The sequence below is a fragment of the Mytilinidion resinicola genome (genome assembly GCF_010093595.1).
Source record: "Mytilinidion resinicola strain CBS 304.34 unplaced genomic scaffold BDZ99scaffold_23, whole genome shotgun sequence".
In the NCBI taxonomy this organism is placed as follows: domain Eukaryota; kingdom Fungi; phylum Ascomycota; class Dothideomycetes; order Mytilinidiales; family Mytilinidiaceae; genus Mytilinidion; species Mytilinidion resinicola.
The window spans coordinates 272,925-291,397 of record NW_022985459.1 but is presented as its reverse complement, the minus strand read 5'-3'; the positions used below and the strand labels follow the sequence as shown (position 1 = coordinate 291,397).

Sequence of the window (18,473 nt, the reverse complement as noted above, 5' to 3'; positions counted from 1 at the left end):
GTAGCAGTGCAGCGCGGACTGTAAGATACTGGTACACAAAAAAGAAACGATCTCCCCTGAAGAAGAAGCTCGACTGGCCGAGAGAACCCCGAGCAGATATTGAAGAGGAATTACGGCAAGAGGAAGAGCAATCTGCGAGAATCATCGGAACCCGGTTAATGATTTCGCTTGGGACGGTTCCTTCAAGACCTGATTCAAGACCAATGCAGTATAGAGAGTAGACCAGAGGTTTGAATAGCAAGAAGGGGGATAGCCAGCGCCTTTGTCGTGGATGTTGCCAGCGCCTTTGTCGTGGATGTTGCCAGCGCCTTTGTCGTTCAGTCTGCCATCCATTTGCTTGGACATCAGCGCCGCCAGACCCTTCGCCATGGGTGCGACCTAGAGCGCAACTGCCAGCTATACGACCTGACATGCAGCCGATTACGCAGCATGACAAGGAACCTGACAATCGTCTAGCACGAGTGGCAGCGCAGCCGGCTCCGCAGCCAGGAAAGCAACCAGAAACTTACCCAGCTACGGAGCCCGAGCAGTGACCTGCGGAGAAGAATGGACAGCGACCGATCCCGAACCGCTTGAAAGAGAAAGACTTTCCGGAGAATCACAGCGTAGTGCTCGGCGAGAAGACTATCTGGTGCCCGAAGTGGCAACTCAAGGAGATGACACATTGGCCTACGCTGCCGGAGATAAAATGGGAGGGAAGAGTTGAAGGCTGCGAAGGAACAATCAGATTGGTGGTAGGAGTGGGCCATATGCTAGGGCGCTATTCACCGTGCTTGTATATATTTACCGATGTATTGGTTGGCTCAATGGAACTGAGGTTACCATTTGACTAACCGAGTATCTGCGAGTCGGGCCGCCCCTTGCAGTGGTATCAAGAGAGGGAAGCGGCGTGGGAGATCTTCACCCGAATACATTAGCATGTCGAAAAACAATGCGGACAATGGCCGACTTTCACCGCATTGAGTACTGTCTTAACCACACAAGTAGCCATAGTAAAGGTACACAAAGTGAAGTTACAGGCCCGTGCATCCAATATGTTCCATATATTAAGACGAAATCGACGTGCCGTGTCTCCTTTTGCTGTCCGAAAAGCAACAGCATTCATTACACGCAATTTTGATCATCACAAATTCACACCTATCAAATCACCACCTACCACAATGACTTCTGCTGGCACCATGCACCATCCGAGCGCCCCCACGCCCAACTATCCCAAACCCTCCGCGAAGCAAGGATTCTGGAAGCAGATATTGAAGCCGGAGTTTTGGAAGACGAAGAGGGCAGAGAGAAGGCGACTCGGAGAGCAGGGGAAAATCACCCTCGACAAAATGAGGGCTAAATATTCAAGCACTTGAAAGTACGTTTGGAGACTCATCGTGCGCTACGCACATTCTGTGTCTAACAGAAGTTGATGAATAACTGCAGATATGGATTTCCCGAACCTTTGTTACGCTACACAAGAATGAAAATTGGCTCAAAGAGCGGAAGAATATACCATAGAGCCCGTTTGCTGGAGGAGCTCCAATGAACGTTAATTTTCTTATGCTGAATGCTCTCAAGTCAACATGTGTTTCTCATCAGTTTATACTGTTCCCTGGCGTGACTCCCCATATCGCGCTCCCCCCTCATGCTCCTCGCTACACCCCTCATATCAATCATAACACCGGATCGTTCTTTCTTGTACACCAATATCCCACAGTCCGGGCCGTACTGCTGCTCTCTTGATGCGACTGTGAGGAGCGGCTCCACTAGCAAGCCATTGGCCAGTCAAAGGGTAGCTGGAGTTGGACTTGTAGCAACGTTAAATTTCCGGGTCAGGAAGGAGCAGCTCGACTCGGCGTATCGGAGGAGCGGAAGCTCGTAGCGGGAAAGGAAAGCGTAGGAGGTGGGGGGCCGGTAGCCAGAATATGGCGGAGACAGGCCTGGATTGGCTGTAGTACGGGTCCGCTAGAACACAGGGCTGTCTGGTTGAGGTCATCAATGTATATCTCGTCGGAGCCTGGAATAACGTGCTGCAATGATCAAGTCGCAATGTTTTCGACCGGGATGGGGCCCAGACGCGTTTCGGCGAAGAGCTGTGAAGACCTTGAACGGTCTCCAGTGGAGCACCGCTAAGACGCTTGCGAAGACTAGGACATTGTGTTGTACAGAGAGCTTTGGAGAGCGTGGCTGTAGGAAAGGCTGGTGTGAGGGCGGTATGGGCGAGATGGTATGTGTTGCGGACATGGACAAATATGCGCTTGGGCTGAATTTGCGAGCGGGCTTCGGGAACACAGTTCGCTGGGTTTTCGAGTCCCAGCATCGAGTGAAGATACCTAGGGTGATCGCTCTCTGTAGCATACATACGAAGAAAGCCAATTGACGCTGCGACAATCTGCGCATCTTGCTCATATTCCACATCCGCCATTATCCTTTTTGCCCTTTCTGTCAACACAACAGCCACAGCACGCATTGTTTCATACCCTCAATGCCTCGTAGGTCAAAAAGAGAGTAGCAAGGAGTAACCCTGAAGTTTAAAAAATTACAAAAGAGTATCCCCCACGCCAGAGAACACTATTGATGAGTGAACCTGGACGTGGAGACTAATCTCTTCGCCGCGCCGTGCCGCACCGGGGCTCGAACCCAGTATGCTGCCTGGTACGTACCTGCTGTGCCTCTCCCGGAGTACCCGATCCTCCCACTCCGCCACCCCGAGAGGGCGAGGGACGAAAAAATAAAACCAAATATATACCCTTACTGACGTCACTTCTCCCATCACAAGTTCCCCAAACGCCAACCCTTTGACAGTCCGGTTACCTGCTCGTTGGGCCACGCCACAGTGGTGCCCAGTGAGCAAAGGTAAAGCCCCAGCCGTGCAATATCCGAGTTCTCAAATCATATGGCCTAGAACTCAGTGCTTAAACAATATGCTGGGCACCATTGCTGCCGCTGTTTAGGGTGTCTCTACAGTTTTTGAAAACTCAAAACACGATGTAAAGATCATTGCAGTAGATATTCGGCTGCCTTTTGGCTGGCTTACTACCTGCTAGCCGGGCTCCTCGTGACAATGCTGTCGAGTGCGCAAGAGTGAAGCCCCAGCAGTGCTATATCCCTTTGCCAAACAAATGTATGTGATATTGGGATGAGACTAGGCCCAAAGTGGGTTCGCTTAGCGGTGGTACGTTGAGCTGGCTTCATCATAATAAACTCCGCCAAAGCCTCGAGCAAGACCAGCAGACAGCACACAGCGCACAGCAAACATTCACAAATTCCACACATCAAGTCACCAACAACACACACAGCAGTTCGAAATGGAGGCCAAAGGCACGAAGACGAGGAGCCAGACGAAGAGGGAGGCCGAAGAGAAGGAGAAGATCGACGCCGCCGCTGCCCTCTTGAAGCTGCAGGAAGAGGACGCCCGCGCCCGCCAGGCACAACTGGAGCAACAAGAGCACGATCGACGCGCCTTCGAGGCTGCCCAGGCCCGTCGCGGCGACAGCGTGAGCTCCCAGGCCACCATCGACGACCCCAACGTGCCGGCGAGCTTCAGGGAGGGGCGGGCAGAGGTGGAGATTCGAGCGCTGATACAGCGACGCCGGCCCGGTTGAAGATCTTCTGCCTGAGGGAGAGGCGCGGGTCCCAGTAAGTACAGCTTAGGCGGCTATCAATGCGTTGCTAACATTTCCCAGGGGGTGTACTGGTACGTTTCGAGCATCACTCCAGCCGGATCGCAGCAGGGAGTCGCTCCTCAGTATCCTCCAGGAGATGGTCTCGGCGGTGCTGGATCTCGTGTCCCTCTCTTCTCTTCGCAAGGCGGCCCTCCAGTTCATGGTGGATATGGAGGCACTTATCATCCTTCTGGATCCGGCAACAATCGTTCATTCCCCCCCGGCCTTGCTGACTTCGCCAATCCCGCGATACCAATCGGTGGTGTCATCCAATGTGGCAATCTTACTGTCCAACGTCACCGACGATGTACCTGGAGTCCGCACGACAACACGGTGCCGTATGCTCACATCCTGGATGGCTCGGACGTCCGCTGCACCACCGTCACGTCGCGCAATATCCCGAACCCAAGACGGCAGGCCTCTCTCCCCGGGGCCTTTCAGATCCGCAAGCAACGTCTCGGTGGTGGAAGAACACGGAATCGCCTGTCCTGCGAACGTAACGTCTTGCATCCAACATTGCATCGGCTCTTTCTCTCAAAATCTGTGCTGCAAGGCTCCAAGCGACGCATGCATTGCGAGTCTTTGAGCAGCATCTACGTCTGGCATGGCGTAGAGCACGGAAAATTACGGCACATCTCACTTTTCTTTCGATATCTGTACTGCAAGTCTTGGAACGACATACGCATTTCTTTGAGCAGGACACGCGTCTGGGAGAAAATGGGCTCATTATTATATAGTCGGCGCTGAGGATGGCGTGGGAAAGTTTGTATTGTCAGAGTAAATAACGTGCTTTGAGGCTGCTTGAATTTACGACGCTCCCACTTGTTCCGCATATGCTCTACGTTGTATCACTTCTGAGGTCTACATATCCATCCCTCCTGTTCTACCTGAGACCTTCAAAAGCGTCGTTATGGTCATTACGAACCTCTTCGTTCTTCACTTAACCACTCTGAAATGTACTCGACCTAGGCCCGTACTAGGCTAGACAAGAGAGTGCGCTTGTCTAAGGAATCGAGCTGAAACTTTTGCTCCAGCACCCTCAGGGCAGATGTCACCTGGTACAGTACTAGGTTATAAGTCTGGGCACACTGAAATGGATGTAATCAGGCTGCTCTTTTGCTACATTGACGCCCCTGTAAGGCGTGCCTTAGCTACCACGTCTTCAGCCAGCTAAACGGTAGTCCCATTTATACTCCACCATCAGCGCGAGCATACATCGCTATTCTTCTACCACTCTCCACCCTCTCTCGTACTCGGTGAACACCATCGTCAGGAGCGGGCCCGTTAGGAGGATACTCCAGGCAGATGCGAGCGCCCAGACTTATCTCCTAATACTGTACGGCCGCACCGCTCAAAACCTTTTCGTGAGGCCCCGAGGCCAAAGTCAACTCAATACTGCCACCCGGGATGGATGCATTCAGTACGAAAGTGAGTCTTACGAGCACATACAATCGCCGCATGCTTTTACCACGCAAAGCGGTGAGAAGGGATCGCATTCGCAGGGGAAACTGTGCCATGGCCCGCTCGAGACAAAGGTAGGAGTATTACGTTCGCGAATGGGCGATGCACGGGGTTGCTCACTGCGCAGAATACGCTCCACGTACGCAAAGGTGAACTGCATCTCAAGAGCGACGAGGCCATGTATGTCGCGGATTCCCTCCTCAACTCCGAATCCAACTTTGATTTACAAGCTGTGGGTGTCTTCAAGTGGCTGGAGAAGCGGGAGGGAGTCTTTCGGTCGACTAATTAAATGCGGGCCCTAGCATTTACGATGGCGGCGAGGGCGTACCAGTTATTCTCGTGCTATTGGTTTTAAGGATGGCGTAACTTACCGGAGGAAGATCTAGTGTTAGACGAACAGCATTAAATGAGGAGCTATCAGCTTTGGCAAGCGTCGTAGAGGTCAAAGTCTTAAGTCGTGGTTGGATATCGCCTCATCCGTCCCATGATGTCTTGATGCTTGGTGACTACAGAAAAGTCTGAGACATGGAACATTAAAAGTGTACAAGGCTACTAAAATCCAAGCGCCATGTGAGTAGCATCAACTATAAACCATGTGCCTTGTTTTATGAAGTTTGAAATCATTCATTTAAATAAGGTAAAGAAGTGGCTATGGCGAACCTGTTCCCGCGATAGCCACCGCAAGAGTAGCAGGCCGTCTGTCGCTGTCATCAGGCATAACCACTGGCTTCTCTGCACTATCCTCCTCAGTATCCACCTGGGGCTCCGCCATAGCTTCACCGGCGTTCTGAGTGCACGAACGGGTGACGTGATCTGTCGCTATCCTCCGTCGTGGCTACCAGCTCCTCCGTTACCTCCTCCATGGTATCCACTTGGGGCTCCACCATAGCTGCCATCGCCGTTCTGAGTGCACGAGCGGGCGATGTGGCCAACTTGTAGCATTCTTGTCCCGAGCTTCCAGCCCCTCCGCTATATCCACAACCGTATACACCTGTAGTTTCGCCGTAGCTGCCACCGCCGTTCTGAGTGCACGAACGGGCGATGTGGCCAACTTTGCCACACCTGCAGCATTCTTCTCCCGGGCTTCCAGCCCCTCCGCTATATCCTTAACCGTATGCACCTGTAGTTTCGCCATAGCTACCACCACCATCCTGAGTGCACGAACGGGCGATGTGGCCAACTTGTAGCATTCTTGACCAGGGCCTCCGGCTTTTCCTCCGGAGCCTCCAGCGGCCGCTTCAGTCCTGCAATCACGCGAGATGTGACCGTCACGAGCGTCGTCCAGAGATCGGAAATCGGCAATACCGCATCTCTACAGGTGTCCAAATGTTGCCGCGCTTGTAGCATTCTTGTCCCGAGCTTTCCGTTCTTCCTCTAAAGCCTCTGGCCGCCGCTTCGGTCGGGCAATCACGCGAGACGTGACAGGCGCGGGCGTCTTCGAGATTCTGAAAGCGGCGATCCCGCATCTTTAGAGGTGTCCAACTATTGCTCCACGGTGCACTCGTGTCTGGAGCTTTTAGTTCTTTCTCCCGGGCCTCCGGAAGCTGCTTCAGTCGGGTAATCGCGCGAGACGTGACCAGCGTGGACTGCTTGTGTTCTTGTCTAGAGCCTCCCACTCTTACTCCCAATCCTACAGCAGCCACTTCGGTCGGGCAGTCGCGCGGGACGGGACCGGCTGGCACTGCTTGCATTCTTATCCACAGCGGCCTGTTCTTCCTCCAAAGCCTCCAGCAGCCGCTTTAGTCGGACAATCACTCGAGACGTGACTAGCACAGGCCTCATCCAGGTCCTGAGTGCGGCTGTCCTGCTCTTTTCCAGGTGTCCAACTGTTGCGCCCAAGTGCAATATTCTCCAAAGTCTCCCGGGCTTCCTCCGATGCCTCCAGCAGCCGCTCCAGTCGGGCAATCACACGAGACGTGACCAGCTTAGACTGCCTGCATCGTTACCCAGAGTCTACCACTCGTTCTCCGAAGCCTTCTGCAGCCCCTTCGGTTGGGCAATCACGGGGGACGTGACAGGCACGCGATGATGCCCATCTTTAGAGATGTCCAACGGTTGCTCCACTGTGCACTGTTGCCCGGGATCTTCAGCTCTTTCTCTGCATTCTTGTCTAGAGCCTCCCACTCTTCGTCGCAATCCTCCAGCAGCCGCTTCAATCGGACAATCGCGCGAGACGGGAACGGCTCGGACTGTTGAATGGCGGTGCGGGCGTCGTCTATGGGCCTCGTTGAGATGATACCGGATCTTTTTCTCAGCTGAAAATTCGGTTATCGGGTCCACAGTGAGACTTGACTTAGGCGTTGATCCAATATGGGCTCAAGAAAGTATGCGGTCGTCGAGGCTGCTCAAGGCAGACCACCGCTCGAAACGACCGCGTTTGGGACCTCGGATTGCGTGGTCCTCCTAGGTAGGGCTACTCTTTAGAGGTCTTCGTCTTCGTACTCTGGGCCGACGCGGCCGTTGTTCTGAGGATCGTCCACTAAGAGGAAGGGGCTTCCATGCTTAGCCTCACGGACAGGTCCAAGTACCCGCAAGAAATTCCCCATGCCCAGCTTGTTCAAAGGCTTGCCATCATCCTCCATAATCTTGGCAATCTCAGCTGTCTTCCGCTTCTGCATGATGATGAGCTTCTCATCCACCGTGCTACGAGCAAAGGGACGGGTCATATGTCTTCGACTCCCGGTCGTAACAGAAGACGCAGAAGACGCTCTGATTCTCGATAGCATTGTTCCACCACGGATCCACCACCTATGTCGTAGGGGTTCGAGTCGATGGGAGGGATGAAAATTGAAGGGGGTCGGTGGCTCGACTTGCGTAACGCCAAGCGAGCGTTGGCAGCAGTTGAACACTAGGAGTTGAAACTTCCCAGTACATAGGTGCATCATGGCCGTGCCATTGCGGTAGACGCCATAGCCAGTGTAGAGCGTTCCCAGAAGGTCCTTCTCACTCAAGTAGATCAAGTCGCTGCGAGGCGTCATGAAGACCGGCGGCCTATCGCCGTTTCCTCAACCGCTTTACTTCGAGGCGCTCCAAGTGAAGCGCTCCAGGTGAGGCGCTGTAGGTGAGACGCTTGTGGGCAGTGCGCCTCTTCTATATCCTCGAGATGGGCGAGTATCTCTTCTTCGCGCAGCGGTGCTAACAGGAACTGCCAGTGGCGGCAGCGGGCGTCTCTCACGTCCATCGCATGCAGTTCGGCTGCAGGGAGAGCGGCGGGTGTCTCGTCTAAACTAGGCGGGCACAGAGGTATCATGGCGGCTGCGAGGAGAGAGGAGATGAGGGAGATGGAGAGGGTAGTGGTATTGAGGATGTCTTCTGTCACCGATGCAAAGCGCTAGACCTACTGCCGCTACGGCTAGTCTCGGAACCAGCTTCGCTCTTGCCCTGATCTAATGGTAGCATTAGAATCTGGGCTGCCATCGCTTTAAGGATGAGGTTTGGATAAACTTACTCTGATTCAACACGGAGAAACTCATCGGGTCCGGACAACTTTAGGATTGACAGATTGATAGGGTTGGTATGTCTCATGTCCGCGTTGAATAACAAGGACATCCCTCCGGTGTAGGGCGTTCCTGGAAGGTCGTTCTCATTTGAGGAGATTGAGTCGCGACGCGGCGTCATGAGGCGGACATCTCGCATTGAATTCGCTTCCGCACGGGGTGTCCGATCATCTCATCCATTTGCAAAGGGTGCGATTGTTCGCGGACTTCGACTCAGTGCTATGATTACTTTCGGTCTGGGGAATACCCGTTGCAGAACTGCGATAGCGCGTCTGAGCCTGTGTGTCGTCGCTGAGATTTCTCGACCCCAGGAGGGCAGCAAAGCCGAAAAGCTGGAACATGATGCTGTTAGCGTCGACGAGTTGAGTTGAAATGATTTGGTGAGCAGTCTCATTGACCTACAGGCGTTGAGACTGGCTGGAGCGAAGAAGATAGAAGTCGTGGCCATACCTTTTGGTGCGTCGCAGTTCCCCAGCCGCTGACGCAGTCTGGATCCGAGGTCATTATGATGGCCACTCGCGCCGGACATGCTGAGTGTGGCGGAGCTGACGCGGTAGATTAGGCCGGTTTTCGAGAGAGGGCGCGCATATTGAAGAGGGTTGTGGAGGTGAGGTTTTGGCGCGGGGTGGAGGTGAGATGGCGAAGTGAAGGACTAGCCTAGCTTCGCCTCTCTGCCGATGTAGCCCGCTATCTGCCTTTGCGCATATCTCCGACTACGCAATCATGACTATCTTCTTTGTTAATTGAGTTTATAGAAGGGATCATCGTGCAGCGACTTAGTGAAGTAGTTCAAACGTCCGACCGAAGTTTGCTAGTTATAGAGGCAATATCTGTTCATCTTTCTAATGTCTTCTGAAAACAAACAGAACTATAACAAAGTGCATTTAGAATTTTGCCTAACGTATCTCGGAAGTAAACTATCAAGCCCATCCCGTTCGCTTCTCCTACCGTTTTTCAACTCCTTAGCATGTCTAAAGTCAGCATTGGAAGTTGTAAATGTTTGTAAATTATGTCTGGGTAGTAGAGTATTGACTTCCAGGCCGGCCGGCTGGTCGTGCGTCCGCGTCGGGAGCGGGCGTTCCATAATGGCGTTCCGTAGCGTACAGACCAGGCCGGACGGTTTGCCGTCTCCAAAAGCACGTTGACGGCGGTCTTGAGGGTCTCACTGGGCTGTGCAGGCTAGAGGTTCATCGGCTTGATTTCCAAGGTGTTGAGTGGGGCATAAGGATTGCGGTCCAGAATTGGCACCTTGACACTAGCTGGCTGGTCGTGCCAAGCCACGCCTGTGCAGCCATCCAGAGTCGGCATCAGGAGTAAGCGTTCCACGACGAGTTTCCGTAAAGTGCAGATCAGGCCGGTGGGGTAGTAGTCTTGCGCCTGCCACAGATATAGGGGACCCAGCTACTTTTGCTGTATGGTAGGATGCTCCACTATGGCGCCCCGGCACAGCCCTTCACAAGGCCTTCAATTGTATGCTTTAGTCCATTGCACAAGATCGGCAATGGCGACGGAATCTGTGGTTGGAAATCAACGGAGTGGAGTAAGTTATTGATGATTTAGACAATGTGAAGGCGTCGTCGCGGGCCCTGACATCTGTCGGTTCCATAATAGCCTGTCGCATCGTACAGGTCAAACGGCCGGGGATTAGACCAGCATCCTTGCTTGATTCAGAGGTGCCGTCATTGAAATCGCCGCTCTGGTTTAGGTTTGTTATGTCTCGGATCTGTTCATGCAGCCGACTGCCATGTTCTTCCCCCACGACGCGGTCTCCTACCATGTATTTCTCCTTGAAACCGGTGAAAGTGGATCTTAAGTACGTCGTCCTCGAGCAGCTTGTTGAGCTTCTCGGCAGTTTCGAATAACACTTTGATGGCAATGAAGTGAGAGGTTGTTGCGTGTGACGAAGAATTGAACCAGAGAGGTGAGATTTAAGGAACACCTATTCTACGTTCGCGTCAGAGCGTGAATTGTAGGATCTGGATAGATGGGTGGCTTGACGTATTGGCCGGTTGGCACATTTTCAAGTTCCCAGTATGCCTGAAGCCGCGGAGGCTGCTCCTTTAGATGTCTGCGCCAGGACCTTTTTACTAGGACCTTCCTCGCTTAACGAGCAGTATCATCCTCCTGCCAGAAGATCTCGTGGACGGTATAGGATGCTTGACCTTCCATCAGGGGACGAAGTTCTACCGCGACCTTTGTCGTTCAACCGGTTGTAGAAACTAGCTGTGTCCCGCAACTCCTCCGGCGTGCTCTAGGGATTTGATAATGTGGATTGGTGAGGTCGAGCTCGGCGTTCCGCGCGGAACCTTAGAGAAGCTACTAAACGTCTGGGCTGCAGTATATTGACTAAGAACTAGTTTAAGGAAGCCGGAACTGGGGGGGAGTACCATCGTCTTAAGAAGTTAACCGCTCGGTCGCGAAGCGCTAGCTGATGTCGAGCGCTAGAAACTGGGCGAGGAAGGACCCTGATACGGGATGCGAAACCGCAGAAGATGATTTGTTAGGCCGTCGGAGGGGTCTAGGATTGGTCTCAAATCCTGGTTTATGAAACTTTCAGCTGCAGTCTCGGTCCAGTATACGAACAACGGCGATCCCTTCACTGAGAGCTCGCTCAGACAAACTGTCAGGATCAAGCGGTTAGTGAAGAGAAGCATTCGGCAAACTCGAGACGTTGGTTGGTAGGATATATCTCTCGACGATCGAAGATAAATCGAACTTCGGCTTCTCCTCTCGCCCCAGCTTCCCCAGCATCCCCACAACGCCCAGTTGTTCTTTGACCTCTTTGTGTTCTCCCGCTTACGGCTACACCTTTGCGAAGATTTGGATAATGTCGTCGGGGAGGCCTTCTTTACGAACGTCGGGGGGTGTCACCAGCCTCACTCTCCCGCCGGAACCTCACCCATGTCTTCCCCTATTCCCTCACTCCCTCACGATCTCGTCCACACTCCACTATTGCACTCGCCTGTGGCAGCTCTGCCGGTCTCGCCTCTTCTTCTTTACCTTGCTCTCCTTCCGCAAGATCTGGCACGGCTTGCCCGCGACTGTAGCGGGACGGCGGGCCGTAGCGATGGTCGGACGAGCTTAAGGTCGCCCTGATAGTCAGACACCCAGACGACACCATCCATGATCTCGATAGTAAGGTTATTGTCTTCGTAAAAGCTCCGTCAAATCCAGCCCATCGCTTAGTTGAGGGCCTTGTTCGGATTCTGAAGAGGGTATCCGAGTTGCAGCCGGATGGCCGACGACCGGGGTAATTCCTGAGGAACTTGCAAAATATCAGCTCAAGCACTCCGGTGTCCAGAGACGATTAACGGGTGAGATGTGATAAGTGAGGTCTCCACAACGTCAAGGTGAAGGGTAAGTAGGTGAAGAGTGAGTGTCTTACGTTCATATTGGCCTAAAACTATCGACTGTCTCCAGTGACGCGGCGGGGAAAGCGACACGGTGTGGACGGGCTGTCCCCTCAAAGGACTCCACCGCAACAGCTAGGGGAGCTCGGCGAGACAATCCAAGAGATGCTAGCAGTGGGTACGATCGATGGCAGCGGGAGTCAGCAAGTCCTCCCAATGCCATATCCTTCGATCTGCCCCTACCCTCACCCGCGCAACTATGGTGTACACTAAAGCTGCGGCGCTTCGTGACATCGACGATTGTGAAAGGGCTCGTCATGGAGTAACCAGTGAGTCGCTGTTGCGCGAGGAAGATGTTGAGATCTTTCTACCTAGCGCTGGTAAAGCTGGTTGTCCGCTCAAGCTCATAGTGCTAGAGCTGCAGTGAATTGGGCTTGAAGGCGGTCTCGACGCGCTGGTCGGTGATACGCCGTAGAGAGTTCCGGTATGGGAGCCGAGTGTGGGGAGAGGAGAGACTTTCGTGGTGGGTTCGCAGTCGCGATATTCGAAGGGATTACCAGGAGTGTCTGGGGTCGGTCCAAAGTAGCTTGTGTCAGCGCCTGGGGCAGTCGAAGATGGCTCTGGTCTTGACGGTCGTTTGCGGACTCTAATCACGGATTGCGCTTGTGTTTCCTCGCCAACGCCGGGTCTATAAACCCAGTGTAGTGCCTCCGGCGTGCTGTCTAGTTCTTCGCGGGCCCGCCTCTCGTTCTCTGACGATGAGTGGGCAAATCTGGGAGTTCGACGACACCCCTAGGTGATCGTGGTAGTGACGTTCCGGAAGCTGTAGAGAGCGAGGGACGCTTGTGAAAGCCGTATGAAACCATTCTCGCGTTCTGGTTCCCTATGTCTCTGATGCGCTGAGCCGTGGGATATGAGGCCTGGTTTGCGATGAGATCCGGTGGATATGAAGGGACTTGCCAGTCAGAGCGCCAGAAGCATGTGGACAGGCAAACAGCTGGCGACATTACGTGTAGCTTGCAGTGACTAGAAAGAGTGATCGAGAGGTATCGAAGACAGCGTGGGGCATTCAATGCGGTGGTGACGTTGAAAGAGAGAAGGCGGGAAGACGAAGGCGGTAGCGGGACAGCCGGTGGGTCCATCCCAGGTCTACATGATGTAGGGCTGTCCTGACGCCTGACGATGTTTCTGATGAAGTGGAGAGCATCTCCGGGGTGATGATAGAGCTGCTGCGTGCGGTTATGCTGTCGGCTGACGGGTGTGATGTTGAAGTGACGGTGGCGGCTCGGCAGTCTTTGGGGGCATCGCTCTATCGAACCAAGGCGAGGTCGGACAGTAGCGAGGTCGGATCGGCAACGTTGTAGGTTATTACTATAGAAAAAATGTAAATGCGGAGAGGTAGGCTGGAGCAGAGGCATTTCGGCGGGAGTGGTGTTGAAGTGACGCTGCTAAGGGTTGGGCCCGGCCGGCGACCAGCCAGGATAACGATCTACTTCGCAGGACCCGGCATTGAAGGCGGCGAATTAAATGATAGTTACTCCGTAGCGATGTGAAATAGATGCATGTAGTAGACCGATAGGCCGTCGTTACAAATAGGGATCGTTGGTGGCAGGTTGGCAGGCGGCGGGTTGGCATGCAGCGGTTACGGTCGAGAGCGAACGCCTCCTTCTCGGGGGGAAGTACACATATTCACATTGACACTCCTCCAAGAGACTCTATAGACAGGAGAGAGAGTCCTACAGCTCTCATCTCTAGTGTAAACGGTGGTTGGGGTCCAAAAACTATTTACGGCCAAAAAAGATTCACCCTCTCTGCGAATCGAACCCCAAAAAAAAATTCGTAAGCTCACTTTGATAAAGCGTGTCATCCTTAGTGCAGGGGCCATGCTAATCTTCTCTGTGTTGTTACGATGTGACCAAATGCCCGAAGGCGAAGTGAGTTGAATTTAGAGCAAATATATACCACCACAGAGGCCGCCCCACTTTCAGATTTCACGCCCAGCATGTGATCACGGGCATTTCAGCGAACGCTCCGACAGCTTTGGGTTTCTTTTACTACTTAGAATAAGCCGGTGCACATTTACAGCTAACATCTCATGTTTATAGACTGCGCTCCACGCTTCCTACAAAATGAACTACGCTGACCTCAGTGCCAACTGCTCATTTTATTGCATTATGATAAGTGGCATGCATAAACTTTGCATGTATCTTTGGACATCCCCGCCGCGAGAACTGAGTTCAAAAAGTGACTTCTACACGTGATGTGCTCCGCATTTCCTCCTCGCCCACCGCGCTATGGATTGGCAAAACCGCGCTCAACATCTCACAAATCCATTCAAACCGTGTATCTCTTGCGTCTACAGGACAAACCATTCACCTCCTCGGTTGCCTGCGCCGCACGCAGACAGTTTTGCCCACCTCTTTGCGCGACTCTATCGTTGAATGAGAGAACTCACCCGCCCGGCAATCGACGCTTCATTTGGTTCATTGGAGGCGCACCCGGTTCATTTTCCCCTGTCATGGATACTAGCGGGATATCGCGCAGATTACAAGCTGCCAGCAGAGTCTCACACCAGCCTTTTAGAGACCAATGAGACTACGGTCTCCACGATCGCGACGAACGTGAGCAAGAGCATCCTGCGCACTCAGCGGCAGCAGCATGATCACGGTACGGCTAAACCTCCACAGCGAACTCCTCCCTATGTCGGCCGCGTCCATGGCAACGCTGTTTCTCGAGAGGTCACTCGGCTGCGTCCTCATGTTTTCACTACGTCCGCCTAGCTCCCCGGAGCCTTCAAAAGTAAGTCCCCCTTTTCAGAAGCTTCAAGACGTGCTTCAAGGGGACGCACCTGGTCTCGTCTACGGAGCAGGCCCATGTCTGCCTCCGCGACAACAAGTTCATCCAAAGTTTCTAAACTTCCTCTGATGTTTACGAACAGGCCACCTCATGCCCACATATCCACCGTAGCGCCACTTATATTCTCAGGTGGTTTCGAGCCGCGAACGACACCCATAATTCTGAACAGCGGTAACAACAGCGGGGACGACAGCGAAAGCCGAACCCACAATTGAACCCGGTTCGGACCACCGAACAATCAAATGGATGGACAGGAAGCACAGGACGCAGATCGCCGCAAGCCGTGTGTTCTCAACTGCGCCTGAGTCCGCTCAAAAGCCCGTTGAAGCACTCAACTCAGAGCGCTGTCGCGCCATTGAATACCGGCGAGAGCCAGCACGTGAAAGGAAAGCAAGAATAGCTGAAGAGGGAATGTCAGTCACTTTCCTGGGATCAGATGGCTCTCAGACCGGCAGCGTAACCCTGCTCCTGACGAGCATTTCTGACCGCTGATACCAGTCGCTTGCACGCCTGTGAACAACGATAGCTTGTATCGATGGGTTGCCTGCGACACTTCGTCATCTCCTCGCCACCGCTATCGGGCATTCAACGGCCGCTGGCAATGCAGTTCGACAGCAACATGTTGGACGATATTATATGAAGCTCAAGCCTAGGCCACTCCGCTGAGTTGCTGGGATCATAAGTTCGGACTCTCAGACCCTTGAGAGAAAGAAAGCAGCGACGCGAAGGCGAAGCGCATCTGTAGAGCAAAGGTTGCTGAGAAAGGAGCCACATGAAAATTATTGATGGCAAATTCTAGCTGTAGGTGCATTCGACTTCCCTGCCATTGGGATGCTCTAATCTTTCGCAGCCATTACAAGAAGCCGACACTCTGGAGATATGCCGGAAAATGCTAAGCGCATCTACTAACTACGGTAGATTAACGAGTATGAAGGCGAATTTGGGTACTCGACCAGCAAAGAAAAGTTCATCTGTTTGGTCGAAAGCACAACCGCCCGAACTACCCGTACCCGAGAGCCCTATGGGCTCCGCAAAATCGAAATCGAGTGTGAGACAAGACAATGACACACCTCATCCCATCGATCCTGCGGCATACGTACAACTGCAGAAGATTGTGCGGAGGCTACTAGATAGCACAATGTTACTTTGGGTCGCTATGCTTATGACGAACTGCTTGAGGACTCAGGAGTCCTCAAGACCGATGCTGGAACTGGACGGAAGTAGAGTCGCGCAGGCCTTCACTCCAGTCCAGCCTTCCCCGAGCCTTGGGACGAGCATGCTAAAGGACTCCTCGCAACCCAGCGGCCAATTCAGCAACGAGTATCAAGTTTCTGAAGCGTCAGAAGCGTGCCAAAGAGAGACATGCGAAGCTGAAGACTACGAATAGGGACTTGTTCAAACGACCCTCATCGGAGTTACCGTAGCCCCAACGACCTCCAGTCCATTCTATCTAGTAACCAGCCAGTATCCGCTCCAGAAGGATTAAAGCGCCTCCATCCGCTCCAAATTCGAAATTCTCCGTTCCAATTCCGTCACTACTCGACACGAGATCAAAGAAGGCACGTAGCCTGCGCAGCGGCGCACCGGGAAGAACAACAGCACCACCTACCTAACCTCCCTTTCTTCGACACCGTTATGGAGGAGGCCCCTGCGACATTCTTCCATGATGTGATCGCAGAGGCCACCGGGTCCGAGGACAACCGAGTCAAACTCTATAACGATGAGAAGGGCAAGTTCAAGGGGGACGCTCCGGGCAAGTCAATGCGGATGGCCATCCAAAACACGACGAATCGGAAGCTGGCCATTGTCCAGGACGGCAGCGACGGCGGTCGAGATCCTCATATACGAATGAGCTCTGACGAGAATACCGAGTGGGCGTAAAGATGGCACGAGAAATACAGGATGGACCATGTCTCAATTCTTGGCGCAGTCAACGATGGATATCGTGACGTCCCGGGCATCCTGGAGCAACTTCCCAAGTACCTTCCGGTCATCACTCCTCCAACTGAAGCAGGCCCTCTTCACTGGCGGGATTCATCACATGTCAAGACGGTCACTCCCAGCGCGGTAGACAATCCCGATCCCAACCTGGAGAGTCCGCCGATGAGCACAACCTCTCCAGCTGACGAAGCAGTCGCTGGCGAAGCAGTCACTAGTGAAGCAGCAGCTAGCGACGGCCCGCCAGAATCAACCTCCTCGAGTGACGAGCCGTGGGTACTAAAAATTAAGACGCTGCTAGGTAAGTAGATACCTATATAACACGTCTTGCCAAGATTAGCCATTTTCTATAGTAGAGAGCGCCAATCCGGCTCCCGGTATATAGATTAAGGTACTGTCCCACCCGTTGCCTTGCCCTTCGGTAGCTGGCCACATGTTCCCGGATATCATCGATACTATACACCGCAAGACTCCGACTGTACCAACAACTTGGATGAATGTCTACCATGCCGTACCGAGCCGATATAGGCTTGACGAAGTCCCGACTTCCCCCCCTTCCACATCGGCCTCGCGCTCCAACACAGCAATAGCCCCGCCATCGCCTCTTGCCATCGCCAACCAACTCACCACCACGAGCGCCATCCTCTAGAACCCCAAGTACACCTCTCGCCCGCCTCCAGGGACGCTCCTGCCAACACACGTAGGCAGGCTCTCGCTGAACGCGCGCACCGACTCGTCCATCTCAGTCACAACAGTGATGGAACTAGACTAGACTGGACTAGACTAAATTAACCTCAAATCCACTCCATCCACAGAAATTGCTGTGGAGTTCCTGGAGCGCCAGGAACTCCATAATAGGCTGAGTTTTACCTAAACCAGCTAGTGATTTTTCTGAAATAGTTTAGCGTAAAGAAATCTCAGAATAGTTTATATAGAATTGCTAACGTACTTCACAAGCGAGTCGGCCACACAAGCGAGTCGGCCACCTCATCATATTTAGCTGCCTTAAACGTTGATTGCTCCACAACGCCAATAGATATCAACTAGATACAAGTTGTAGCCTAATCTGCAGCAACCTCTGCATCTTTTTTGCACGTACGAGCGTTGTGCCCTGGTTCGCCGCAGCGCCTACAGCGCTGCACGCCGCCGCCGGAGCGCGCTCCGGCTTGCTGCCTTTTGCTTTGAGCTGCCTCCTCGATTCTTTGAGCAGCTATTTGAGAGCCTGCTTCCTTTGTTAGAGTTCCTTCCCTCTGAATCCGCTTTTTTTTGCGCGCCTTGCGCTTTGTGGCAGCTTCATTTGCCTTTTGAAGGCTGGCAACTGTATTGCGCAGCAGCGTGGCTTTATGCATTATAATTGCAGCACCTTTAGAGAGGCTATTAAGCGAGTCAAGAATAGCTGTAGGCGAGCTATTTTGATGCATTTGAATGCGATTACGAATTAAGGCTGATTGAGAGTCTAGCTCGAGAGCGTTGCTTGGTGTTTTTGATTCCCATTGAGCCTCCACGGCGGGAGGCGACGGCGTACGAAGCACAACATCAAGCTTTAAGAGCACTGCCTCTGGATCAAGCGGCACAAGGCCTGCGCCTCGAAAGCTTGCGCAAATATTGCTCTTTGTAATTGAGTTGTAGAATGCTGCTTTAAATGCCGGCAGGAACTCTAGCTTTGTGATGTGATTGATGTAGTGGCGTACTAGGTCCTCAATTTGGCGCCCGTATGCCTTTTT

General features: G+C 53.1%; 7 protein-coding genes across 7 annotated transcripts; 3 read left to right on the top strand and 4 right to left on the bottom strand.

The window, feature by feature from the left end:
• Positions 1–1,801: 1,801 nt before the first annotated feature.
• Positions 1,802–2,407, bottom strand: BDZ99DRAFT_525819 (uncharacterized protein; the record flags this gene model as incomplete). The annotated part of the gene is made up of 1 exon (XM_033726052.1): positions 1,802–2,407. The coding sequence occupies one exon, from the start codon at positions 2,405–2,407 to the stop codon at positions 1,802–1,804; it is 606 nt and encodes a 201-aa protein (XP_033571191.1).
• Positions 2,408–3,290: 883 nt separating this feature from the next.
• Positions 3,291–5,397, top strand: BDZ99DRAFT_525818 (uncharacterized protein; the record flags this gene model as incomplete). The annotated part of the gene is made up of 3 exons (XM_033726051.1): positions 3,291–3,545; positions 3,669–4,256; positions 5,236–5,397. The coding sequence occupies 3 exons, from the start codon at positions 3,291–3,293 to the stop codon at positions 5,395–5,397; spliced, it is 1,005 nt and encodes a 334-aa protein (XP_033571190.1).
• Positions 5,398–5,958: 561 nt separating this feature from the next.
• BDZ99DRAFT_525817 (uncharacterized protein) lies at positions 5,959–6,799 on the bottom strand (the record flags this gene model as incomplete). Its single annotated transcript, XM_033726050.1, has 2 exons — positions 5,959–6,352; positions 6,414–6,799. 2 exons carry the CDS (start codon positions 6,797–6,799, stop codon positions 5,959–5,961), a joined length of 780 nt encoding a protein of 259 aa, XP_033571189.1.
• A 729-nt stretch (positions 6,800–7,528) lies between these two features.
• On the bottom strand, positions 7,529–8,086 carry BDZ99DRAFT_525816 (uncharacterized protein; the record flags this gene model as incomplete). Its single annotated transcript, XM_033726049.1, has 1 exon — positions 7,529–8,086. The coding sequence occupies one exon, from the start codon at positions 8,084–8,086 to the stop codon at positions 7,529–7,531; it is 558 nt and encodes a 185-aa protein (XP_033571188.1).
• A 374-nt stretch (positions 8,087–8,460) lies between these two features.
• Positions 8,461–9,109, bottom strand: BDZ99DRAFT_525815 (uncharacterized protein; the record flags this gene model as incomplete). Its single annotated transcript, XM_033726048.1, has 4 exons — positions 8,461–8,494; positions 8,557–8,776; positions 8,835–9,003; positions 9,056–9,109. The coding sequence occupies 4 exons, from the start codon at positions 9,107–9,109 to the stop codon at positions 8,461–8,463; spliced, it is 477 nt and encodes a 158-aa protein (XP_033571187.1).
• Positions 9,110–15,700: 6,591 nt separating this feature from the next.
• BDZ99DRAFT_481383 (uncharacterized protein) lies at positions 15,701–16,198 on the top strand (the record flags this gene model as incomplete). The annotated part of the gene is made up of 1 exon (XM_033722407.1): positions 15,701–16,198. One exon carries the CDS (start codon positions 15,701–15,703, stop codon positions 16,196–16,198), a length of 498 nt encoding a protein of 165 aa, XP_033571186.1.
• Positions 16,199–16,446: 248 nt separating this feature from the next.
• On the top strand, positions 16,447–17,398 carry BDZ99DRAFT_545469 (uncharacterized protein; the record flags this gene model as incomplete). The annotated part of the gene is made up of 3 exons (XM_033726844.1): positions 16,447–16,682; positions 16,713–17,050; positions 17,175–17,398. The coding sequence occupies 3 exons, from the start codon at positions 16,447–16,449 to the stop codon at positions 17,396–17,398; spliced, it is 798 nt and encodes a 265-aa protein (XP_033571185.1).
• Between the last annotated feature and the right edge of the window lie 1,075 nt (positions 17,399–18,473).